This window comes from Oncorhynchus mykiss, chromosome 10 (genome assembly GCF_013265735.2).
Source record: "Oncorhynchus mykiss isolate Arlee chromosome 10, USDA_OmykA_1.1, whole genome shotgun sequence".
NCBI classification, from domain to species: domain Eukaryota; kingdom Metazoa; phylum Chordata; class Actinopteri; order Salmoniformes; family Salmonidae; genus Oncorhynchus; species Oncorhynchus mykiss.
The window spans coordinates 45,124,925-45,151,999 of NC_048574.1; the positions used below are offsets into that span (position 1 = coordinate 45,124,925).

Consider the following 27,075-nt stretch of genomic DNA (forward strand, 5'->3'; position numbering starts at 1 on the left):
TTTTTATTGCCTTTGTGAAACATTTTGTATCGGGGTAGTTAGGTCTGACAGGCCTTGTGTGGATCTTTGATGTACCAACAAGCATGCATTATCATACGTAGTTACTGTATGCCATTTTTTAGCATGCGCTTTTATCCAAAGCGACTTGCAATCATGCATACATACACTTTTGGTATGGGTGACCCCAGCGGGAATTGAACCCACAAACTTGTGTTGCAACCACCATGCTCTACCGAGTCACACAGGACAATGTACTTAGTGAAATGTCTCTCCGTCATTATACAGGAAAGGGTAGCTACATGTTTCAACAATAACTCTAGTGCTAGTAACTGAAATTGGATCAAGGCTGACTGGTTGATACTGGTGCACCAAAGTACTTCGAGTCAATGTGTACGCCAAGTTGCTATAATTTACTGTGAGCTTCAAGAGAAGCGTTGCAACTTTATTCACAGGAACTAGGACCTAATTTCTAGGAACAGGGAAACCAAAACATCCAACAGGATGAGAAACCATTACCCTGAAGCACCCACCCATCTAGATCAGTGCCACAGCCCAGCCCTGATTTCCCTTCCACCTCAATACATCCATGACCACACTCTGAGGCTGGGAGGACAGGTTGGCAAGGTCCAGAAGTACAGGCAGCGTACAGTACATGACCCCCGCTGAGACCTTGACTCGATTCACAGTAAGTACTTCTTGTCTGTGGATATGCACTTTTATCCTCTGTTCTTTCTGTTTTGGATCCAAATGATCTCATCTTTATATAAACTGTTTATATAAAATGGTATGATTTTCATTGTGGGGTGCATTTGTATAGACATACTTTGATTTAAAAGAATGCTTGCACTGTGTAAGCATTCTTTACTGTATATGCTTGAAAAACATGTACTTTGTATATTAACTTTGTCTACTGTATTTTAATCCCTTACTAATTTTTATGAATTTTTCCTACTGTGAATTTAATGAATATAGCTACTGTACAATAGATTATAATTTGTGTATATCAACTGTATTATTTTCACAATATTCTTTAAAGCTGTGAATTGTAGTTTGCTTCACAGTCACGTGAAATATGTATGTCTGTTTTAATAGTTCCCTCTGAATATAAACAAAGATTTGTATCAAGACTATTACACATTTAACCCTATTTTAAATAAGGGCTAATCAACGAGGGGGTTATACGTTATGGAAAATAATGAACGCTCATTATTTTCCAGAGAACGCATAGAGCCCCGATTTGATATGTCCCTTTTATACCATGGCTATAATTGAGTCCACTGAAGTAGTTAGCACGTTTACTGGCATTTATTATTATTATTATTAAAGATTGTTTTGAAGGGCATTCTAGAACGTACATAATTTCCCACGGTAGAATTCAGTGGCTATAGTTCATTCTTACATGTTCTATGTTGGAGCTGCATTTGAAAGCAAGTCGAATTGAAAACATTATTGGCATTGTTGAATTCGATTTTCGTAATAGCAAGCCAGGACTGCTGGTTTGAAGCAAGTCTATTTGTTTGGTTACCAAGGAAACTACTATAGATATCTGGTACATTTGCTAGCTAGCTACTTCAGTGGATGTTGAACATTTCCACCGGCACATTAACACATTTCTAGAGGCAAATGTGTTACATTATAGCCATGGTATTGTAGTATACCCTACTATGGGGTCGAGCGTGCTGTGGACACACAACTGACACAGAGTTTGCAGTTCACAATAATTCATTTTGGCTATTAAACACAGAATGTCACGCAATAACCCAGCAGAGTTCGTCACACTGTGCGTATTCACGTAATCCTCTCTGTCCTAACGCCAAGTTTGTATTTAGGCAACGATTCTTCGGCTCCAGCCAGACTCCGTCTCTTAATGGACAATGCAAACCGCTCTCTTCTTTAGACCAATGTCCTGACAAAGTTCAGTGAACACCCCTCTTCGGCCGATGCCAACATAGTCCTCCTAATCGCCCGCGCCTAATTCCAGAAACGCAGGCCGTGTGAAATGGTTCCTCAGCTTCTAAATCTTCAAACGAATGCCAAACGCCCGTCTTCGCTGACAAACTGCAATTTTCGGCATAAACCAGGCTAAATAAACTAAGTTAGCTGGCGCAGCCTAGTCTCACATTACACGTTACATAGTAAACGTAAATCCGGAATGTTCTATTTAGTATGATACATTATGTTTGGTATGGTTACATAAGACAAAGTTACTGAAGGCAAAAACGAAAGGAGGTTGGTTGGTCAGGGTGGGTGATTAACACGAACATCTAGCAACCTAAAGTTTTTTTTATTTTTTTATCTAATCACAGACAACTTTAGCGTTTTAGCTAATTAGCAACTTTTCAACTATTTACTACTTTTTAGTTACTTTGCAACTACTTAGCATGTTAGCTAACCCTTCCCCTAATCTTAACCCTTTTAACAAAACTTAAACCAAACCCCTCACCCTAGCCAGCTAACTGTTAGCATTAGCCACCTAGCTAAAGTTAGCAACACAAATTTGAATTCATAACATGTGGTACATTTAGCAAATTCCTAACATATTGTAATGAAACGGGCAGGGAGCAGGCCTTGACCCCTTGACCTTCTGTGCCCCAAAAGCCTTCTCGAGAGGCAGAGTCAATATCCGAGCTTATAACCCCAGGGTCGTTAAACAACTCCCCCCTTTCAAAGAGCGCGACCTCGCGCTAGCTTGCAACTCTACGTCTTATAGGAACGCGCTCACCGGCTAAGCACACACACTGTCGTGGATGCAAGGTCCGGTCCCTTCTGACATCAATGTAATGAAACAGGCAGGGAGCAGGTCTCGAACCCTCGACCTTCTAGCCCGAAGTCCAGCGCGCTATCGACTGTGCCGCAAAAGAATGCTCCAGCAGCAGAGTTGATATCCGAGCTTATAAGCCCAGGGTTGTTACAATATCATACCAATTGTAATTTGTAAACATATCATGAGAAATGGTTGTAAGGACATTCACAAATTAATACATGCCATAAGAAATGTAACATATCATACCAAATGGAGTATCTCGGATATACGTACAGAAATAATACTAAATGCTCTGAGTGAAGTGTCTTGAATTTATGTGAATAATGATGAGTGAGAAAGATATACGCACAAATATCATAACCCCAAGACATGCTAACCAAGTGTTTCCCAAACTCTGTCCTCGGGACCCCAAGCATGCAAGTTTTGTTTTTTCCCCTAGCCTTACACAGCTGATTAAAATAATCAACTAATCACCAAGCTTTGATAATTTGGATCAGCTGATTAGGACAAAAACCAAAGCGGGCACCCCTTGGGGTCCCGATGACCGAGTTTAGGAAACGCTGTGCTAACGTCTCACTATTACAATAACAGAAGTTAGCATTTTTATTTGGGCGGGGGTTATCATATTTGTGCTTCTTTAACTTTCTCACTCATCATGATTTACGATTCATTCAGGATTGTCAGTAATCATGGTAGCATCCACATTAATGTAGAAGTGTTTAGAGACATTGATAGGAGAATTATGTTCTCCAGGTACATCACCCAATTAAATTATATTACTCTGTCTGCAAACCAGAATTTGTAAGATCCTGGTCGAATGAAACAGACGGAGGCCCAGCTAAATAGTCAAAGTTTATTCACGGAACGTTCTGAATTCTGAAGAATACAAATCAATTCATTTTATACTGACTTCGCACGCCCACACATACACACAGCCATACGCACACACACACACACACACACACACACAAACAGATGCACACACTGTCTGTCTCACTACCCAGCCGACAGAGAAAGTGACATTGTCCTTGAGACGTACTCCCCGTTCTCTCCCAAATCTCTAGTCAGGTCAGCACCAAGCTCAGACACAGTCTGTGTTTAAAATACCATAAAGACATATTGTTTTACCCTAATTCTGACTAGGACTACACATTTAATGATTATGATTTTATACATTCTAATCAATTCCATACAATTATATGTTTCAGGGCAGAATATTCCAATCATTCAATTCTAACCTATCAATCCACCCTAAATGACTGAATAATACACACTGATACATCAATTGTATACAAGAATGATCCAGACCAATACTTTGCTTATCATATCCTGCTGCCATATGTTACACCAGCCATTGCAAGCCCAACTATTGCCTAAACATTAACTACAAAAAATGACACGTCTATTTTTATTAATATCGTCAATCAAAATCAATCTCACAAAATCAATGTGTGTATTTTCATTCCTTATCCATCAATGACAGTTATAGGCCTACATTAAGTATCCGAACACTTCCTGTTTAGGTTTTTATTACAATCTTCATAAACTGTCTTAACCCTCAAAAATAGTCTCATCCAACATTGGCTCCTCATAGTTAAAAGAAACGGAGCCATCTCCTAGGCCTGGAGGCACGTATTCGTCATCACACAGGCTGGAGCTCGAAATCGGTCCGTACCTCACCATCTGTTGCACCACTGACCTCTCCAGAGTCCTGATAAGCAAAACGTTCATACAAGGGACCAAGCAACACCCACATAGAACCAAAATACTCATACAGGTGAAGGTTGCCCACAACACAGTGATTATGACATTTTTCCATTTCCCAAACACACTATCAAAACAATTTGTAAGAGAATTATCTACCCCAGAGTTCTCAGCCAATTCATGACCTAAGGTGGTTAAACCAGCCAGGGCCTTGGTCACTGATCCGCCTGAAGCTGTGTTATCGGGGATAAACGTACAACATTCTACTTCCGAATATCACACACCCCACCACCCTTTTCAGCTATTAACATATCCAATACTATCCTATGTAAATTCTATTGTTAAAAGATCCAGACGGAGCACTCCCTCTCTCTCTCTTCTACCTGGCTCTAGGTCTTTGTGTTTGATAAGGGTGAAGGGCATGCCTAGTGCACAACTACCGGTTCAATTGGTAGGCAGGTTATGCCCCAGCCTCACACCTCCACAAACCACCAGACATCCGTTCTAGGCCTTTTTATCTTACTAAAGTCCTCGGACTCAACCACCCAACCACCTCATTGTCTTGTCAGCTGTGACATCCTCTGTCCTATTGCAGGTTCGTACATCCCATCCATTTGGGATGTATCGGCCATACAATAATAGTGGCCACCTGTAACTGTGAAAGCCTGGAGGTGATGGGCACATGCGGATGCAGATCAATGCAACTGTCATCGTCTGTCTTCCCTGCCTTCATGAACAGCTTTACCGTACAGGCCATTCCCCTAGGTGTATCAATTCCATCAAATGGAAAGGGGATGGTAGTCAGCTGAGGTTTGGCTGTGGTGCAGGCATAACATTCTTCTTTCGCTACTGATCTGGCTGTATAGTGGATCCATTCTAACCAAAGGTTAGAATCTCCATAACCACCTCAATCACTTTCTTAAGATATTTCGTCTGCACGATCCACACCGGCCCTTGGCTCTGGACTAATCTGCTGTCAGTGTCTGTTGTGTCAGATGCTCTGCTAGTTTTCTTGCTGACGATAGAGTTAGCCCCTGTCCTAACCTCCTCTACCCAGAACCGTACTAGGGTGTCGACCGAAAACTGGTCAAATCCAACATACCATAACCCTAGATCCTCTTTCATTACATTTTTAAGGGTAAGGCGTATCTTTATGCAATACATCTCTCTCTCCGGATTGCAGTCAAAAACCCTCACCTTCACTATACTTCCTGTCTATCCCGACCTACGGATCTATTATGCTTGGTTAATACAAAATCCTCATTGTCTAAACCATGGGTCAAGTTACCACCCTCTGCATAATCAGGTGGGGTGTGGTGTATCAGGAATATGGCTCCCACGATAAGACAGCTCAGATCAACCAGCACTCCTGTAAAGCCCCACCCTTTCCCGGAAAACATATCAGCAGCCAAAGGCCAGGCCATACTTCTATGAACAAACACAGTGATGAAATGACTGGATCAGGGAATCTTCATTAGAGAGATGATTGTGATGACTGTGATTGTTCGACAGTGTCCGAGTGTCTTACCCTTTTGCAGTGATATGAACCCAGGTAGCTCCTTCAGCTATTCTCACAGCAAAGGCTGTCACCAGGAAGTACTTGGTATGGTCCCTCCCACTGTGGCTGCTTCCAGTCCTTTCTCTTTAGTGATTGGACCCAGACCCAGTCCCCTGGCCCAATCCCGTGGGTAATCTCCTTCTGTAGTTCTCCTGTAGGACATAAAACCTTTGAGATACGGGTTTGGTTAACAAACAGTCTTCTACTTGTTCTATCTAATCGTGTCCGCCAAGTAAGTTGGGAACGCTATAAAAAAATTGTTTTAGTATTATCCAAAAGGCCACAAAGTGTCCTATCCCATCCCCCGTTTGATACATGGCTTCGCCCCTGTATCAATATATATCTACTTTAAGAGTTACCTGTGCTGTTTTCTATGGGCTTGGATGTATATGTGCTTGTCTATGTGAACCGTAATCTTTCTCTCCTTTTTTATTTCACAGGCCCTAGTCAATGCTAATATTTCGGCCTGTTGTGCCAAACAATTTCCGGGCAACGCTTCCGTGGTTAACACCTTGTTTCCAGAAACCAACTAAGCTTTCATTCCCTTTTGTCTCCCCACAGTAACTGCTATCTACCCATTCTGTTCTTCTCCCATTCTGTTCTTGCTCATGTCCTGGCCCCCCTTATTAACCTTCTCCTCTCTGTTCTCAAGCCTTCAAGGTCTCCGCAGTGGGTGGAGGGCTCCTCTTTCTGCCCTTTCCCCTATCTGTCTGTAGCTCTTTCTCATTACAGTCTGTAACAACTATGTGCTGTTTCCAAACATTAACTAAGTGTCTCACTGTTTGGCTTTATCTGAACTCATGGATTTTTTGAAAAAACATGTCTATGGTGGTGATTTCTAAAGTCCTTACATAGGTTAATTAAGGTTATCTCGATCCTATCAATAATCCTGAATCACCACAGATGTCATATATCCCTGTCCACTTTATACTATTTAAATAAAAATCTTCTACTGATCAAATGAGGCCAAAACGAATGCTACCCATATCCCATGCTGTCTGTACTAATGAAATCTCTCCTTCGGGAGTCCACTGTATTTTATCTAACAATAACATGGGTTAACCTTAAAATCAGTCTCATCAATAATTTAATATATGTTGCATAGTGTGGGATACCTTATCAACAGTAATTTACCATCCCTAAGATCTGCAACTTATTTATTTTCATTAATAATTTTAATGCTTATAAAATCACTATTTTTCTATCATGTATTTTCCTGCCCTATTGGCTTAAAATATTTCCTGTCCAAACCTCAATGTATCATATCTTCCCCTATTTATTATTGATGATAAATGGGATTTTTTTTCCTGTTGTAATACTAAATCAGTAGTAGCCAATTCGAAACCTTCAGTCAGTGTTTACAACATAATCTTGAACCTCTTCCTCTTCCTCACTAGAGTTTATTCCCCCGCTTCCCATGATTTCTCCTGCCTCAATTCCACTTTCTCCACTGTGGTTCAAACTATGATTATGTCCAAGAGCTATAAACTCCATTATAATTAATTTACCTTAAAACCAGTTTCACAAATGACCACAAATTCATTATCCAAATGGCCCTCCCCTGAGGCTGATCAAACCACAAGGGAAAGCCATGATAGAGGTCAAAGGTTATACCACCCTTTTACAGTCGTGTTCCATACTATATTAGACGTATTAAAGAACCCTTTATCTAAATAATTCACGTGTTTAATTAAAACTCAGAAAATAAAACTCCTAATATTCCATATCTGAGTGTACCCCTTTAAGATATCTTGTCTCTGGGAAACATGGAAATCTACTCCCTCCAATCATTAGTTTTAAATTTCCTCAATGTTTCATGCAACTCATTCAGTCTTTCACCAAATAGTCTCCCCAAAATGCTTGATTGGAATACCCTGCCATTAGACACACACAACTATGATAAATGTGCACTGTCCCTTTAAAATAAAATACCCTGATGATATTCAGCTACTTCTAAAAATGTATTTGGAACTTTTAGCAACTTTTGAAAAGTGACTAAAATCTATAATGCACGCATTTCCCCTCTAAATGACACAAACCATTTTCTCTGTCACACCCTCAGTCACAACATCATTTTGGCTGGCTGCAAAAGTGCATTGTGATTGACGTCAGCAACAGGCGCTCAGCCCGTGCCCAGGCAGCAGCAATTTCAGCGATTTGCTATTTATTGTCGGCTGACTGCAACAGCAGTAGTATGGGTTCGACAAGCCAAACCCAATGAATATAGTTGGTCACGAATGTTTGATCTTGAACAGAACTTACAACATCAATCAACATCTCTCAATCAATATTGTACTGCCAGAAGTACAGAAAATAGTGGATCTGTACCTGAACAACTGTCAAATCAATTTGAGTAACGTTATTGTGTATTCTACGTAATGACGCAGTTTTACGTTATCACGCAATCATATCACAACATCTTTACCAACAAATCAACCTTCCTCTAGAAAATTTACCCTGAAAATTAGTTGGCAACACTGTAACCAACTCTCCTATTCCTGCTTCTAGGCAAAAATCTAACCCCTATTCAGACTGAGTTCTGCTTGAATTCTATCGTAGAGTGAAACCAAACTTTCCAACTTTCTCTTCTCGTTCGGCTTCCCCTTTATGAAATGTCCAAAATTTAAAAGTACCATGTACTTCGCTAAATTTATAACGTATGTCAGTCAATCTATCGCAATTATCTCTCCGCTATTATGTAGAATTCATTAGACTTGGGTTAACTGTCTCTTCTATGATTCAGTAATTTAAATACGACTCCATTCCCAATACATTATTCCAGTGGCCCATTTAGGCAAGACAACGCATTTCATCGAAATCGCCCCGCTATTATTTTGAATGGATTAGCCTTTCAATTTAACCTAAACCAGCTATTAAAACACTCAGTTTATATCCTAAAGAAACACTAACTAACCGTATCTCTCCCGGCAAAACATATCAGTATTTGGATTACAATCAGAATGAATTTCAGTCTATCGGTGCTAAGGCTGAGATACGAACCCGAGTCTCCCGCGTTGGGAGACAATAGTCATAATTTAAAGGTCCAAGCGTTTCCCCAGCGAGGCTTCTCCTTACTCTCTCTCCCTTGGTTCTCTCTCTTTCTCCTACTCAGAATTTAGGAATAATTACTATAATGACTTTTGATACGCACATACTCCCCCCCCCCCCCCCCCCCCCCCCCCTCAATAAGGTTGCCAAATCCTGTCCTCTTTTCTTTTTAAAATCTTTCCTGCTATTTCCCCAAGAGTAGCAATAAATATTTGACTCCTGTCTGTCCGCTCTCTCTCTTTCTCTGCTCTCTATCTACAGCCCACTGTAAAACCACTGCTGCCCCCTGTCCTGGGGTCCCGTCTCCTTTTACAGCCGCCCATCCTTTTTCTGTCTCATCTTCTATGTGCTTTTAACCGCTATTATCCTTATCCTATGTTGATAAATTCCTCCCGTTAATCTTTCCTAGAATTTTACAATAATTATTTGTATGAATCCTGATGTCATTTAGATCTCACAATTTATATGACTACAAGTTCTACTTAGTCTTAGTTTTTCCTTGTGACTTCTGACTGATAAATATATCTGTGTGTGTGCTTTTAAAATTCATTTTGATAAAATAACTCCTATGTGTTTCACTATTGATGTGTATGTCACTACTCCCTATGTGTGAGCTCACACTCGACAGACCTCAATCATTAAGCTGTTTTTATTTATGGTAGTGCACATGTACCTCAGGTCATTGCGGACCTGTTCCCACAATCGATCTTACTTTACTTTACTTCACCTTCTATATTACGTTTTCCGGCTACCGTACTTCAACCAGTTTTACTTTTAGGTCTCACTGTTAGATACTGTACTTCGAAATGTCTTAATTAGATCTGTGACCCAGTGCCGCCATCACTAACATAGATACTTTTGTCTTAAACTTTCTCTACATTAGATTATATGGACGGTATACCCGATACAAATCTTACTTACTGTTAGTTTTACAGTTAAAAATCCTCCTTCACATTTATCTTGCTCTAATTTTTTGTAAGTTTAGAATTTAACCCCAAAGATCACCGAACTTATCTTGCAGCTGAGAATTCAATGTTGGTTGGATTTTGTCACCGTTTTCTGTCGTGTACCAGTTTGCCACCGGCCTGAAATGGAACCTCAATTTCCAGAGGTCAGGTCTTTAACTTTAACTCTGATCCGTCCTGGCACGGTTTTCGGCGCTCCCATGGGATGACAGAAAACAGGTATTGAAATCTGGCTCGAAGGACCAATTGATAAGAGAATTTCCAATCCCAATGATAATAACAATCAATCAATAGCTCGGACCAATTCCCGAGGTTTGTAAGACCATGGGTATAATAATAATTAGTCAAAGACTCAGCTTAAACAAGAGGTTAGTACAGTTTATTCAGAGAACGTTCTGAAGTCAAGAATACAAATCAATTCATTTTATACTGACTTCGTACGCCCACACATACACACAGCCATACGCACACACACACAAACAGACGCACATACACACATACCCACACACACATGCACACAAACAGACGCACACACATGTCCTGCTACGCACACACTGTCTGTCTCACTACCCAGCCGACAGAGATAGTGACCTTGTCCTTGAGACGTACTCCCCGTTCTCTCCCAAATCTCTAGTCAGGTCAGCACCAAGCTCAGACAGTCTGTGTTTAAAATACCATAAAGACATTTTGTCTTTAGCCTAATTCTGACTCGGACTACACATTTATTGATTATGATTTTATACATTCTAATCAATTCCATACAATTATATGTTTCAGGGCAGAATATTCTAATCATTCGATTAACTGACAATTCTCACCTATCAGACATTCTATTCTTATTTACAATAAAAGTAACTCCAAAATGACACATTATTTACCATTCATTTCTATTGGCCACAAAATAATCTGAAATGTAACCAAAACGAACAGCAAATGCATCCAACAAATTTGTAGAGTCAAGCTTGATGTAGTCATTGCATGCTGTGAATATGGCACCAAATACTTAACTTTTTACCATCTTTAAAACACATGTAAGTGAATGTCCCAATATTTTTGGTCCCCTAAAATCATCGGGGAACTATGTACAAAAAGTGCTGTAATACATATAACGCAAACATCTCGCAAATCAAAGGTTGCATGTTCAAATCTCATCACAGACAACTTTAGCATTTTAGCAACTTTTCAACTACTCACAAATGTTTTGCTACTTTGCAACTACTTAGCATGTTAGCTAACCCTTCCCCTCACGCTAACCTTAACCCTTTTAGCCATCCCTTCGCATAACCCCAACATTAACCTTTTTTAGCTAACCCTAACCTTAACCCTTTAACCTAACTCTTAAATTGAACCCTAACCCCTAGCCTCGCTAACGGTAGCAAGCTAGCTAATGTTAGCCACCTAGTCACCTAGCTAGAATTCTTAACATATCACACATTTGAGCAAATTCTTTACATATTTTACATTTAGAAAATTCATAGTATATTGTACATTTTGCAAATTCGTAACATATAATACCAATTGTAATTCTTAACATATCATACGAAATCGGTGATGGACATCCACAAATGAATACATACCATAGTAATACATGATACTGATTTCTAAGATTTACGTACAGAATAACACAAAATACTCTGAGACCATATTTCAACAACCCAACCCAAACAACTAATGAAACCACTCATTTTTTTTTGCAAAAATAACAAATTGTAAGCGAAGTAGGCAGACCTGCTTAATTCTCAATTGAAACATTGTTTTTGTGTTTAAAAGGCAAAATTACACATTCTGTTAACATATGACCCCAGATTGATCTGTCTTGCAATTTGTAGTCTGATATTTCAGATTAAGATATGATACTTTTTTACAAAGTTGTTTGGATGTGGTGAACGACTTTTTCAAAGTGACTTTAGTTAAGTAAACTATATGTTTTTTATTTGTTGTTTTATTGTAGCTTAACTTCTTCCAGTATATAGTAATTGGTATCTTTAGTAAACTATATTTTCAGAGTACTGTAGCTTCCCCAACACTGGATAGATATGATTGATTTATCAATAGTAAATTCTACAATTACATTCTCATGATGTTCCAGGGGCCAGAAGAATGTTGAAGAGTAAAACGTGGCAGTTGACAGCCATATTAATGCTTATATCTGATTGGAGTCAGTGCATCAAGTCACAAGAATGTACAGGTTAGTCTCTGCAGGTGTCTTTCCATTCATTAATCACTGTTTTACTGTGTAATATCTCATAATACCAGGCAGATTTCCATTCAAAGTAATGTTTGTACAAGAATGTGATGGGATGTCAAATACACTGTACTATATAGGCTATATAGGTGGTTATATCCAGACAGCACATGGCTAGGTGGGTGGCGGTGAGTGTGGGAGGTTGAAATGAAAGCGCGCTGCACAGTCACATGGCCGCTCAGCATCACAGAGAGTGTTTGCACATTGGCAAGATGTCGCCAAGACATCTGGATTAGATCACATTTTCCCTTCAGCCGCTATTTGGACGACGCATGTCAAAGCTCCTAAATTATACTGGCAATAATAAAAAGTTACAGTCGTGAGTAAATAAAAAATGTTATACTCTTAATTTTTCATACTTGTCCCCTGTGGGAATCGAAGCCACAAAGCTCCATGCTCTACCAACTGAGCTAAATGAGAATATATATAGATTGGAAGTGACTTTGTTTGTGGGTAAAATGAAAGAGGGAAGACTAGAGTTAATGTCAAGTTTATTAACCTATTGCTATACCATCAAATTCTTACAATTACTCCGGCACAAAGAAGAGAGGAACGAGGAACAGAGAAACAGAAACATCACATTTAACAAAAATATAGTTTATGCAGGCTGAGGACCACACTATTTACCAAGAGGGTTTTCATCTATATTTTAGCTGTCTATTTACCACCACAAACTGATACTGCCACTGACCGCACTCAACGATCTGTATAAGGCCATAAGCAAACAAGAAAATGCTCATCCAGAGGCGGCAGGGCTTGTAAACTATTACGGACTACAAAGGAAAGCACCGCCGCAAACTGCCATTGACGCAAGCCTACCAGACGAGCTAAATTACTTCTATGCTCGCTTCGAAACAAGCAGTACTGAAGCATGCTTGAGAGCACTAGCTCTTCCGCACGACTGTGTGATCAAGCTCTCCGTAGCCGACATGAGTAAGACCTTGAAACAGGTCAACATTCCCAAGGCTGCAGGAACAGACGGATTACCAGGATGTGAATCCGAGCATGTGCTGACCAACTGGCAAGTGTCTTCACTGACATTTTCAACCTGTCCCTGACCGAGTCTGTAATACCAACATGTTTCAAGCAGACCACCATATTCCCTGTGCCCAAGAACACCAAGATAACCTGCCTAAATGACTACCGACCAGTAGCACGCACGTCTGTAGCCGTGAAGTGCTTTGAAAGGCTGGTCATGGTTCACAACACCGTTATCCCAGAAATCCTAGACCCACTCCAATTTGCATACCGCCCCAACAGACCCACACATGAAGCAATTTCTATTGCACTCCACACTGTCATTTCCCACCTGGACAAAAGGAAAACCTACCTTTTCTATTTATTTACCTTGTTTTTTTTGTTTTACTTCAGTTTATTTTGGTAAATAATTTCTTAACACTTATTTTTCTTAAAACTGCAATGTTGGTGAAGGGCTTGTAAATTAGCATTTCACTGTGAGGTCTGTTACCTGTTGTATTCGGCGCATGTGACGAATAAAATTTGATTTGAATATGTGATGAATGTATTTACAAAATAAGGTGAAAAGAATGCATGGGACAAGTACTGTAATCAGAAAACGCGCTTTTATTATTTTTTTTAATGATATTTTCTGATAAAAGTATTGCCAACCATGACCTGAAAATGTTGACTGTCCATCGGTAAGCTATGCCTAAAAGATGCGATATGTGGCCCCCGCGGGTGCGGAATGATTATACACCCAGAGAAGGCTGCATTGTGACACTCGACGCCAGTCGGCACGCAAATCTTTGGCCGACATATCAAAATGCGTAGGGAATATGTCGTTTGGAGAGCGTTTGTACATTGGTGAAATGACGCCGAGACATCTGAATAGAATGTTGATGCCTGGCCTATTTATATAAACAATGTAGAACTGTAGAATGTAGGTAATGTGCTAATGCTCTCAATACTATACCACATAATCCCGATGTATCATGTGGACATCGTAACTACGTTGGGCAGACGTGTGTGCTATTTGGGTCCCAATTTCAATATCTACAACATCTCCGGCTGACTCTGTGATGCTGAGCGGCCATGTGACGGTGTAGCGCGCATGCATTTTGACCTCCCACAGCCGCTTTCCCGCCGACCTAAACTGGCTGCAAGGACTGAGCATCCATGATAGCGAAATTATAGCTCTAACCATGTTGAGGCTATACCGTGCTTATTTACAATTAAATTGTTTACAAACAATAGATAAAACAAGCTTATATTTTGGCTTCGGATGGGTTACAACAATATATATAATGAATTGATGAACCAATCACAGATTGCCTCTTAATGCTTACTGCAAGCTTGCAGATGTCTTTTGCTCTATTAACCTTTGACCTGAAAATACTGTGTACCTCATTGACTTCCAGTGGATCCTCCTGAGAACATTGGGATTGATGACCCTGGCCACCTCGGGCCGCTCTATATCCACTGGACGGCTCCAGCCAGCCTGACCAACTTGACTGCCTGCTCCATGAGATACCATCTGGAGTACTTCAACACATATCAGAGCAGATGGACTGTAAGTCACTGGACACAAAACTAGACATTGTCAAACATTGTCAAAAGAAACCTCCCGGCGTTCTTCTTATCCTGCCAACTGTGTGTCCTAATGCTACTGTATTCTTATACACAGAATAACAGAGAAATGTGATACACCATCCATAAACATCCTGCCAAAACCAGTTATGATTAACATCAGAAGTCAATATTTCCCAATGATATCATCTCCTAAGATCTGTCTATATTTGTGGTTGACTAGCTGTAACTGTATTTAGATTCAATGGAATTATTCTGGAGTTTTTCCTGTGAATGTAAAACACCCTACAGCATTTTTAGGGGGAGTGAGAATGAAATATTCATGAATGTATTCATGAGAACATCAACATATTTTCAATATAGTAGTAATGGCCAGGTGCCTGAGGTATGCATAATATTAATGTGATATTGTCTGTGAATGGTTAGGTGATCAGGACTGTACGGACATGGTACCGTGCTCAGTTTGACCTGGAGAAGGAGGTCAGGGTGCGGATCTCCACCTTACTGAAGGGAGCCTGCACCAACGGCACTGAGCTCAAGAGCCCCTTCACAGAGATGGTTCTGCCACCCAATAACACAGGTGAGGTCAGGAGGACAATGTGCTTTTGTAGATATGGAATTGTTTGGATTAAATGACACCAATAGGCTGACAGAAAGCGAGATTCGTTCTATCCTCTTATCATTCTATATAGGAATGAACAATGAGTGAGTGCTGTATAGCTGGAATTCTCTACAGGCACCATTTTGGACAGGGGCGGAATGGGGCGGTTCGATTTGGTCGACCAACTTCAACCATCTATTTATCTCTTAACCTCTTTTAATTTGCTTCCAGGCCCAGTTGGCTCCAGGGTCCAGGGGTTTGGTTGCGTGTTTTATCAGAAGGAGTTCATGGAGTGCACCTGGGAGACGGGCTTGGAGGAGCCAACCCAATCCCAGTACAGCCTGTACTTTTGGTAGGTCACCCTAAATGGGTACGTTAGAACATCTCTCCTAATGTATGGCCTACCTACATGTCTGTACCTGTTATATACTGGACAAATGTGGCGTGTTGATGCCTGAGTGTGTCTGTGTGCTTCTCCAGGCATCGGGAGATGGAGCAAGCGGAAGAGTGTCCTCAGTACATCCACTCCAATGGGGTCAGGACTGGCTGCAAATTCACAGAGGAATCTCTCTCAGAATTCAGTGATTTCAACATATGCATAAACAGCTCCTCTCCCGAGGTGGTCTTGAGGTCGGCGTTCTTCTCCCTGCAAATTCAGAATTATGGTACTTAAAACTCAACTTCACAACAAGGCATGATATGCCTCACTTATTCAATGCAATACGGCTAGATTTTCTTCACATAAACATTGTCAGCTGCACATAATGTTATTTTTCATAATGTTTCATTAATTTTTCATAATGTCCTTTGTTCATAGCACATCCAGATATTATCTGCACAGTCTAATCTCTCCTCCGGTCTCATTACACCCACCGGTACTTGCAATGACATCATTATGTCTTCTCCGTTCTGGTTTCTTTGTAAACAATCCACTGACTCCTTTGGGCCTCTTTGTACTCTAGTGAAACCTGCAGCCATTGAGACAGTGCATCTGGAAGCTAGTCCAGACAGGAGGCTCCAGGTGCAGTGGGACTTGCCCAACGAGAGGATTCCCAGGCACTGCCTTGAGTATGAAGTGGAAGCCAGAGAGGAGGGCGTAGGCGGGCAGCCATTGTTGGTATGTCCTTCTTGAATCGGTCTCTCAATATCTCCAATGACGTTATGTGTCAAAACATTGTGTAATTCCCTGAGATAACATGTAGCGTAGCAACTTGGCCATTGCTCAGTCTGCAAGGTATAGTGGGCGGTGTTGCAATCTACTGCAAAGATAGCCTGCAGAGTTCTGTCCTACTATCCAGGTCTGTACCCAAACAATTTGAACTTCTACTTTTAAAAATCCACCTCTCTAAAAACAAGTCTCTCACCGTTGCCGCTTGCTATAGACCACCCTCTGCCCCCAGCTGTGCTCTGGACACCATATGTGAACTGATTGCCCCCCATCTATCTTCAGAGCTCGTGCTGCTAGACGACCTAATCTGGATCATGCTTAACACCCCAGCCATCCTACCATCTAAACTTGATGCCCTCAATCTCACACAAATCATCAATGAACCTACCAGGTACCACCCTAAAGCTGTAAATACAGGCACCCTCATAGATATCATCCTAACCAACTTGCCCTCTAAATACACCTGTGCTGTTTTCAACCAAGATCTCAGCGATCACTGCCTCATTGCCTGCATCCGTAATGGGTCAGCGGTCAAACGACCTCCACTCATCACTGTCAAACGCTCCCTGAAACACTTCAACGAGCAGGCCTTTCTAATCGACCTGGCCGGGGTATCCTGGAAGGATATAGATCTCATCCCGTCAGTAGAGGATGCCTGGTTATTCTTTTTAAATGCCTTCCTCGCCATCTTAAATAAGCATGCCCCATTCAATAAATTTAGAACCAGGTCTGGAGAGAACAGGATATAGATCTCATCCCGTCAGTAGAGGATGCCTGGTTATTCTTTTTAAATGCCTTCCTCACCATCTTAAATAAGCATGCCCCATTCAATAAATTTAGAACCAGGAACAGATAACCAACACAAAAACATCCTATGGCGTTTTGCATTAGCATCAAACAGCCCCCGTGATATGCAGCTGTTCAGGGAAGCTGGAAACCAATATACACAGGCAGTTAGTAAAGCCAAGGCTAGCTTTTTCAAGCAGAAATTTGCTTCCTGCAACACAAACTCAAAAAAGTTCTGGGACACTGTAAAGTCCATGGAGAATAAGAACACCTCCTCCCAGCTGCCCACTGCACTGAAGATAGGAAACACTGTTACCACCGATAAATCCACTATAATTGAGAATTTCAATAGGCTACCCCTACCCCGGTCAACAGCACTGCACCCCCCACAGCAAATCGCCCAAGCCTTCCCCATTCCTCCTTCTCCCAAATCCAGTCAGCTGATGTTCTGAAAGAGCTGCAAATCTGGACCCCTACAAATCAGCAGGGCTAGACAATCTGGAACCTTTCTTTCTAAAATTATCTGCCAAAATTGTTGCCACCCCTATTACTAGCCTGTTCAACCTCTATTTCGTGTCGTCTGAGATTCCCAAAGATTGGAAAGCAGCTGCGGTCATCCCCCTCTTCAAAGGGGGGGACACTCTTGACCCCAAACTGCTACAGACCTATATCTATCCTACCCTGCCTTTTCTAAGGTCTTCGAAAGCCAAGTCAACAAACAGATTACAGACCATTTTGAATCCCACCATACCTTCTCCGCTATGCAATCTGGTTTCAGAGCTGGTCATGGGTGCACCTCAGCCACGCTCAAGGTCCTAAACGATATCTTAACCGCCATCGATAAGAAACAATACTGTGCAGCCGTATTCATTGACCTGGCCAAGGCTTTCGACTCTGTCAACCACCACATCCTCATCGGCAGACTCGACAGCCTTGGTTTCTCAAATGATTGCCTCGCCTGGTTCACCAAGTACTTCTCTGATAGTGTTCAGTGTGTCAAATCGGAGGGTCTGTTGTCCGGGCCTCTGGCAGTCTCTATGGGGGTGCCACAAGGTTCAATTCTTGGACCGACTCTCTTCTCTGTATACATCAATGATGTCGCTCTTGCTGCTGGTGAGTCTCTGATCCACCTCTACGCAGACGACACCATTCTGTATACTTCCGGCCCTTCTTTGGACACTGTGTTAACAACCCTCCAGGCGAGCTTCAATGCCATACAACTCTCCTTCCGTGGCCTCCAATTGCTCTTAAATACAAGTAAAACTAAATGCATGCTCTTCAACCGATCGCTGCCTGCACCTGCCCGCCTGTCCAACATCACTACTCTGGACGGCTCTGACTTAGAATATGTGGACAACTACAAATACCTAGGTGTCTGGTTAGACTGTAAACTCTCCTTCCAGACTCACATCAAACATATCCAATCCAAAGTTAAATCTAGAATTGGCTTCCTATTTCGCAACAAAGCATCCTTCACTCATGCTGCCAAACATAACCTTGTAAAACTTACCATCCTACCAATCCTCGACTTCGGCGATGTCATTTAAAAAATAGCCTCCAATACCCTACTCAATAAATAGGATGCAATCTATCACAGTGCCATCCGTTTTGTCACCAAAGCCCCAAATACTACCCACCACTGCGACCTGTACGCTCTCGTTGGCTGGCCCTCGCTTCATACTCGTCGCCAAGCCCACTGGCTCCAGGTCATCTACAAGACCCTGCTAGGTAAAGTCCCCCCTTATCTCAGTTCACTGGTCACCATAGCAGCACCCACCTGTAGCACGCGCTCCAGCAGGTATATACAGTGCCTTGCGAAAGTATTCGGCCCCCTTGAACTTTGCGACCTTTTGCCACATTTCAGGCTTCAAACATAAAGATATAAAACTGTATTTTTTTGTGAAGAATCAACAACAAGTGGGAAACAATCATGAAGTGGAACGACATTTATTGGATATTTCAAACTTTTTTAACAAATCAAAAACTGAAAAATTGGGCGTGCAAAATTATTCAGCCCCTTTACTTTCAGTGCAGCAAACTCTCTCCAGAAGTTCAGTGAGGATCTCTGAATGATCCAATGTTGACCTAAATGACTAATGATGATAAATACAATCCACCTGTGTGTAATCAAGTCTCCGTATAAATGCACCTGCACTGTGATAGTCTCAGAGGTCCGTTAAAAGCGCAGAGAGCATCATGAAGAACAAGGAACACACCAGGCAGGTCCGAGATACTGTTGTGAAGAAGTTTAAAGCCGGATTTGGATACAAAAAGATTTCCCAAGCTTTAAACATCCCAAGGAGCACTGTGCAAGCGATAATATTGAAATGGAAGGAGTATCAGACCACTGCAAATCTACCAAGACCTGGCCGTCCCTCTAAACTTTCAGCTCATACAAGGAGAAGACTGATCAGAGATGCAGCCAAGAGGCCCATGATCACTCTGGATGAACTGCAGAGATCTACAGCTGAGGTGGGAGACTCTGTCCATAGGACAACAATCAGTCGTATATTGCACAAATCTGGCCTTTATGGAAGAGTGGCAAGAAGAAAGCCATTTCTTAAAGATATCCATAAAAAGTGTTGTTTAAAGTTTGCCACAAGCCACCTGGGAGACACACCAAACATGTGGAAGAAGGTGCTCTGGTCAGATGAAACCAAAATTGAACTTTTTGGCAACAATGCAAAACGTTATGTTTGGCGTAAAAGCAACACAGCTGAACACACCATCCCCACTGTCAAACATGGTGGTGGCAGCATCATGGTTTGGGCCTGTTTTTCTTCAGCAGGGACAGGGAAGATGGTTAAAATTGATGGGAAGATGGATGGAGCCAAATACAGGACCATTCTGGAAGAAAACCTGATGGAGTCTGCAAAAGACCTGAGACTGGGACGGAGATTTGTCTTCCAACAAGACAATGATCCAAAACATAAAGCAAAATCTACAATGGAATGGTTCAAAAATAAACATATCCAGGTGTTAGAATGGCCAAGTCAAAGTCCAGACCTGAATCCAATCGAGAATCTGTGGAAAGAACTGAAAACTGCTGTTCACAAATGCTCTCCATCCAACCTCACTGAGCTCGAGCTGTTTTGCAAGGAGGAATGGGAAAGAATTTCAGTCTCTCGATGTGCAAAACTGATAGAGACATACCCCAAGCGACTTACAGCTGTAATCGCAGCAAAAGGTGGCGCTACAAAGTATTAACTTAAGGGGGCTGAATAATTTTGCACGCCCTATTTTTCAGTTTTTGATTTGTTAAAAAAGTTTGAAATATCCAATAAATGTTGTTCCACTTCATGATTGTGTCCCACTTGTTGTTGATTCTTCACAAAAAAATACAGTTTTATATCTTTATGTTTGAAGCCTGAAATGTGGCAAAAGGCCGCAAAGTTCAAGGGGGCCGAATACTTTCGCAAGGCACTGTATATCTCTGGTCACCCCCAAAACCAATTCTTCCTTTGGCCGCCTCTCCTTCCAGTTCTCTGCTGCCAATGACTGGAACGAACTACAAACATTTCTGAAACTGGAGACACTTATCTCCCTCACTAGCTTTAAGCACCAGCTGTCAGAGCAGCTCATAGATTACTGCACCTGTACATAGGCCATCTATAATTTAGCCCAAACAACTACCTCTTTCCCTACTTTATTTATTTATTTTGCTCCTTTGCACCCCATTATTTCTATCTCTACTTTGCACATTCTTCTACTGCAAATCACCCATTCCAATGTTTTACTTGCTATATTGTATTTACTTCGCCACCATGCCCTTTTTTGCCTTTACCTCCCTTATCTCACCTCACTTGCTCACATTGTATATATATACTTATTTTTCTACTGTATTATTGACTGTATGTTTGTTTTACTCCATGTTTGTTTTACTCCATGTGTAACTCTGTGTCGTTGTATGTGTCGAACTGCTTTGCTTTATCTTAGCCAGGTCGCAATTGTAAATGAGAACTTGTTCTCAACTTGCCTACCTGGTTAAATAAAGGTGAAATAAAAAAAAAAAGTAAAGGCAGAAATGCATGATCTCAGATCATGCAGGCACATACTGTACTGAACATACTTCTCATTTTGTTTTGACACATAACATTGAAGATAACCTTTGAAGAAGAAAATAATAAGATTATTGGTTAGAGAATAGACTAAATCTGTCTGAAGTTTTGTTCAGATCTGATATTGTTCCTGTCACCAGCAGCAGAGGAACGTAACAAATGAGATGACGCTGACTTCCCTCTCAATGGATGGTGCCCGGAGGAAGTGCTTCCGGGTCAGGTCTAGGATGCACCACTACTGTGCTGACAGAGGCTTCTGGAGTGACTGGAGCCATTGGTCCTGTCACTCAGGTAACAGATTTCTCCATACAGAAATCATCTCCTGGTGTATATCCTTAAATTCAATTCATAGATTTGCCTGTTTGTTTTCCTCCATGCATATTTCCCCCCCTGTATATACAGTTGACGTCGGAAGTTTACAAACACTTAGGTTGGAGTCATTAAAACTCATTTTTCAACCACTCCACAAATTTCTTGTTACCAAACTATAGTTTTGGCAAGTCGGTTAGGAAATCTACTTTGTGCATGACACAAGTCATTTTTCCTACAATTGTTTACAAACAGATTATTTCACTTACAATTCACTGTATCACAATTCCTGTGGGTCAGAAGTTTACATACAGTAAGTTAACTGTGTCTTTTAAACAGCTTGGAAAATTCCAGAAAATGATGTAATGGCTTTAGAAGCTTCTGAGAGGCTAATTGACATAATTTGAGTCAATTGGAGGTGGACCTGTGGATGTATTTCAAGGCCTACCTTCAAACTCAGTGCCTCTTTGCTTGACATCATGGGAAAATCAAAAGAAATCAGCCAAGACCTCAGAAAATATATTGTAGACCTCCACAAGTCTGGTTCATCCTTGGGAGCAATTTCCAAACGCCTGAAGGTACCACGTTCATCTGTACAAACAATAGTATGCAAGTATAAACACTATGGGACCATGCAGCCGCCATACCGCTCAGGAAGGAGATGCATTCTGTCTCCTAGAGATGAACGTACTTTGGGGCTAAAAGTGCAAATCAATCCCAGAACAACAGCAAAGAACATTGTGACGATGCTGGAGGAAACGGGTACAAAAGTATCTATATCCACAGTAAAACAAGTCTTATATCGACATAACCTGAAAGGCTGCTCAGCAAGGAAGAAGCCACTGCTCCAAAACCACCATTAAAAAATCCAGATGACGGTTTGCTACTGCACATGGGGACAAAGATAATACTTTTTGGAGAAATGTCCTCGGGTCTGATGAAACAAAAATAGAACTGTTTGGCCATAATGACCATTGTTATGTTTGGAGGAAAAAGGGAGAAGCTTGCAAGCTGAAGAACACCATCCCAACGGAGAAGCACAGGGGTGGCAGCATCATGTTGTGGGGGTGCTTTGCTGCAGGAGGTACTGGTGCACTTCACAAAATAGATGGCATCATGAGGAGGAAAATTAGGTGGATAAATTGAAGCAAAATCTCAAGACATCAGTCAGGAGTTAAAGCTTGGTCGCAAATGGGTCTTCCAAATGGACAATGACCCTAAGCATACTTCCAAAGTTGTGGCAAAATGGCTGAAGAACAACAAAGTCAAGGTATTGGAGTGGCCATCACAAAGCCCTGACCTCAATCCTATAGAAAATCTGTAGGCAGAACTGAAAAAGCGTGTGCGAGCAAGGAGGCCTACAAACCTGACTCCGTTACATCAGCTCTGTCAGAATGAACGGGCCAAAATTCACCCAACTTATTGTGTGAAGTTTGTGGAAGGCTACCTGAAACGTTTGACCCAAGTTAAACAATTTAAAGGCAATGCTACCAGATACTAATTGAGTGTATGTAAACTTGACCCACTGGGAATGTGAGGAAAGAAAGAAAAGCTGAAATTAATCATTCTCTCTACTATTATTATTTTTTATTCTTAAAATAAAGTGGTGATCCTAACTGACCTAAGACAGGACATTTTTACTCTGATTAAATATCAGGAATTGTGAAAAACTGAGTTTAAATGTATTTGGCTAAGGTGTATGTAAACTTCCGACTTCAACTGTATGCATATACACTGAGTGTACAAAACATTAACACCTTCCTAATATTAAGTTGCGCCTCAATTTGTCGGGCATGGACTCTACAAGGTGTTAAAAGCATTCCACAGGGATGCTGGCCCTTGTTGACTCCAATGCTTCCCACAGTTGTCAAGATGGCTGATGTCCTTTGGGTGGTGGACCATTCTTGATACACTAGGGAAACTGTTGAGGGTGAAAAACCCAGCAGTGTTGCAGTTCTTGACACACTCAAACCGGTGCGCATGGCACCTACTACCATACCCCGTTCAAAGGCACTTCAATATTTTGTCTCGCCCATTCACCCTCTGAATGGCACACATACACAATCCATATCTCAATTGTCTCAAAGTTTAAAAATCCTTCTTCTTTTAACCTGTCTCCTCAATCAATAAGGGATAATAGCTTTTCATAATGGTTTGTACACTCTGTGTATTTCCTGTAAGGAGGAGTCTCTGAACCCATATCTTTCCTTAGATACAGAGTCAGATGCTGTGGTGGGCTGTGCCGTGGTCATCGGGATCATCGTCTCTATGTTGATCCTGTCTCTGTTTGGGTGGGCACTATGGAGAAAGTGAGTATACACACACACACACACACACACACACACACACACACACACACACACACTCACACAAAACCGTCTATTTAAGCACTGAAATACTGGTGAAGGATCATTGCATATCTTGATCAACTCTCTGTCTCTTAGGTGGAAAGCCAGAGAGGGGGAAATGATGCCTTTCAGTCCCCTGCACAAACTGATGGAATATTCCAAAGGACTCTCTGCTCGCAGTCATTTCAATAAAACAAGAGAGAACCAGTAGTATAGCCTTTGCAAGCATTACCTTTGGGCAGACAAATGATAAAGAGATCAGAGTTAGACTGGTGTTCACACTTATTTGAAGCACCCATGCAAACATGCTCAAACACACCCATGCGCACACCCATGCACAGAAGAATAGGAAGTGTTCTTACCGAACCATTTACGTAATGTAAAACTCCCGGTTTTACGTTACACAGTATAGACTTAAGAAATGCCATAGCTCTTTCCGGTTTGTTTACTTTCCACATGTCTTTCATTTATATCACAAATTATACTTACTGGAGTCGGTTTTTGTAGTTTTAGTTTGATGCCATTGCATTCAGTCGAATGTATCTTTTAAGTGCTTTGCATAGAATTCCCTGGCCTGTTAAAATTGGATGGTGTTGAACTAATGTTATGTTTAATACAATTTTTTGCTGCTCTATAGCTATAAAGATGCGTTGTTTGGTATTTTGTTTACAGTATTGTATTTGCAGTGATTGATGTTTCAGAGACCTTGAGATGTATGTTATTTGGCACCATCATGTGGCCGGTCAGGACGACTGTCCTCCAAAGTGTATATTGTTTGCTCTTGCAATGAAGTGTTGCTGAACTGTCTTATGGATGTATTTATATCATGAGCATGGAGAAATTGTAAAAGCAATGGAAGTTGTCTTGACTTTGATACAGAGGAAGACAAAGGTCCATCATCTCAGACTGTCCCATGCACCCATGCAAATCCAGATCCTGACCTGGAGTCGTTCCCAGAGGGAGGGTTTGGCTGGCTTGTTGTCCTGGCAGCCACCTAGTGTAATGGATCAATCTTCAGCACTCAGAGGTCTTTTGGAATCATACATATATGCTAGTTAATGCTCATCAGGACTCAAATAATGACATTTCTACATTTGCAATAGGTGAAAGGTCAGTTTTGCTTGGGTATCTATTGTTCAGACAATGCTGTGAGTAGTTGATCGATTTTGGTTTTGATTTGTTCAGACATTGATAAGGCATGATGCCAGCAACAACCCAATGATGTTGTCAACCAAGTGACAGGCCACTGTGGTGAAGACTCATCTGTGACACGTTAGAGATCCCATAAGATGTAAATGGAGTGGATACAGTTGAAGTTGGAAGTTTACATACACCTTAACCAAATACATTTAAACTAAATTTTTCACAATTCCTGACATTTAATCCTAGTAGAAATTCCCTATTTTGGGTCAATTAGGATCACCACTTTATTTTAAGAATGTGAAATGTCAGAATAGTGGAAAGAATAATGTATTTCAGTTTTCTTTCTTTCATCACATTCCCAGTGGGTCAGAAGTTTACATACACTCAATTAGTATTTGGTAACATTGCCTTTAAATTGTTTAACTTGGGTCAAACGTTTCAGGTAGCCTTCCACAACAAGTTGGGTGAATTTTGGCCCATTCCTCCTGACAGAGCTGGTGTAACTGAGTCAGGTTTGTAGGCCTCCTTGCGCGCACAATTTTTTTCAGTTCTGTCCACAATTATTTTTTTTCTATAGGATTGAGGTCAGGGCTTTGTGATGGCCACTCCAATACCTTGACTTTGTTGTCCTTACTTTGGAAGTATGCTTAGGGTCATTGTCCAATTGGAAGACCCATTTGCGACCAAGCCTCCTGCAGCAAAGCACACCCAAAACATGATGCTGCCACCCCCGTGCTTCACGGTTGGGATGGTGTTCTTCGGCTTGCAAGCCTCTCCCTTTTTCCTCCAAACATAACGATGGTCATTATGGCCAAACAGCTCTATTTTTGTTTCATCAGACCAGAGGACATTTCTCCAAAAAGTACGATCTTTGTCCCCATGTGGATTCTTCCTTGCTGAGTGGACTTTCAGGTTATGTTGATATAGGACTCGTTTTTACTGTGGAAATAAATACTTTTGTACTTGTTTCCTCCAGCATCTTCACAAGGTCCTTTGCTGTAGTTCTGGGATTGGTTTGCATTTTTCGCACCAAAGTACGTTAATCTCTAGGAGACAGAACGCGTCTCCTTCCTGAGCGGTATGACGGCTGCATGGTCCTATGGTGTTTATACTTGCGTACTATTGTTTGTACAGATGAACGTGGTACCTTCAGGCGTTTGGAAATTGCTCCCAAGGATGAACCAGACCTGTGGAGGTCTATAATTTCTTTTCTGAGGTCTTGGCTGATTTCTTTTGATTATCCCATGATGTCAAGCAAAGAGGCACTGAGTTTGAAGGTAGGGCTTGAAATTCATCCACAGGTACACCTCCAATTGACTCAAATCATGCCAATTAGCCAATCAGAAACTTCTAAAGCCATGACAATTTTCTGGAATTTTCCAAGGTGTTTAAAAGACCCAATGGAATTGTGATACAGTGAATTGTAAGGGAAATAATCTGTCTGTAAACAATAGTTGGAAAAATTACTTGTGTCATGCACAAAGTAGATGTCCTAACCGACTTGCCAAAACTATAGTTTGTTAACAAGACATTTGTGGAATGGTTGAAAAACGAGTTCTAATGACTCCAACCTAAGTGTATGTAAACTTCCGACTTCAACAGTATATGGATTTCATATTTTCAAGGGGTGTTCGTTATAATCATCTTTAGACCATCAGTCTAAAGTCATTGGATTCTGAATAAGCTCCTTACTCAAATTACCTATAGCGGATTTGTGGATTGGTTTTTCCAACGTTGTTGGCCTTAGAGCAGTGGTTGTCACTAATATTTCTGAGTGAGACTCTTTTGTGAAGCAAACTCGCGAGCTGCAATACCCATCGGTGAAGGGGGA

The 27,075-nt window shown here is 41.2% G+C and overlaps 1 protein-coding gene across 2 annotated transcripts; it reads left to right on the forward strand.

Moving 5' to 3' along the window:
- The first annotated feature begins 627 nt into the window (after positions 1-627).
- Positions 628-24,761, forward strand: LOC100135968 (interleukin 13 receptor alpha-2). Of its 2 annotated transcripts, NM_001124308.1 has the most exon segments (10): positions 628-685; positions 12,129-12,227; positions 14,663-14,814; positions 15,258-15,411; positions 15,664-15,784; positions 15,913-16,097; positions 16,395-16,549; positions 21,588-21,735; positions 23,966-24,062; positions 24,198-24,761. In NM_001124308.1, coding segments are annotated over 9 exon segments (1,215 nt in total). In that variant the 5' UTR covers positions 628-685; positions 12,129-12,139; the 3' UTR covers positions 24,313-24,761.
- Positions 24,762-27,075: the final 2,314 nt, after the last annotated feature.

What these genes read in the sequence shown, in the direction of transcription:
- LOC100135968 (XM_036989317.1), top strand. Translation starts at nt 14,767, where the DNA reads ATGAGATACCATCTGGAGTACTTCAACACATATCAGAGCAGATGGACT. An exon ending in TCTGCCACCCAATAACACAG is followed by an intron (nt 15,412 to 15,663) that starts GTGAGGTCAGGA and finishes ATTTGCTTCCAG; the next exon opens with GCCCAGTTGGCTCCAGGGTC. An exon ending in TAGGCGGGCAGCCATTGTTG is followed by an intron (nt 16,550 to 21,587) that starts GTATGTCCTTCT and finishes TGTCACCAGCAG; the next exon opens with CAGAGGAACGTAACAAATGA.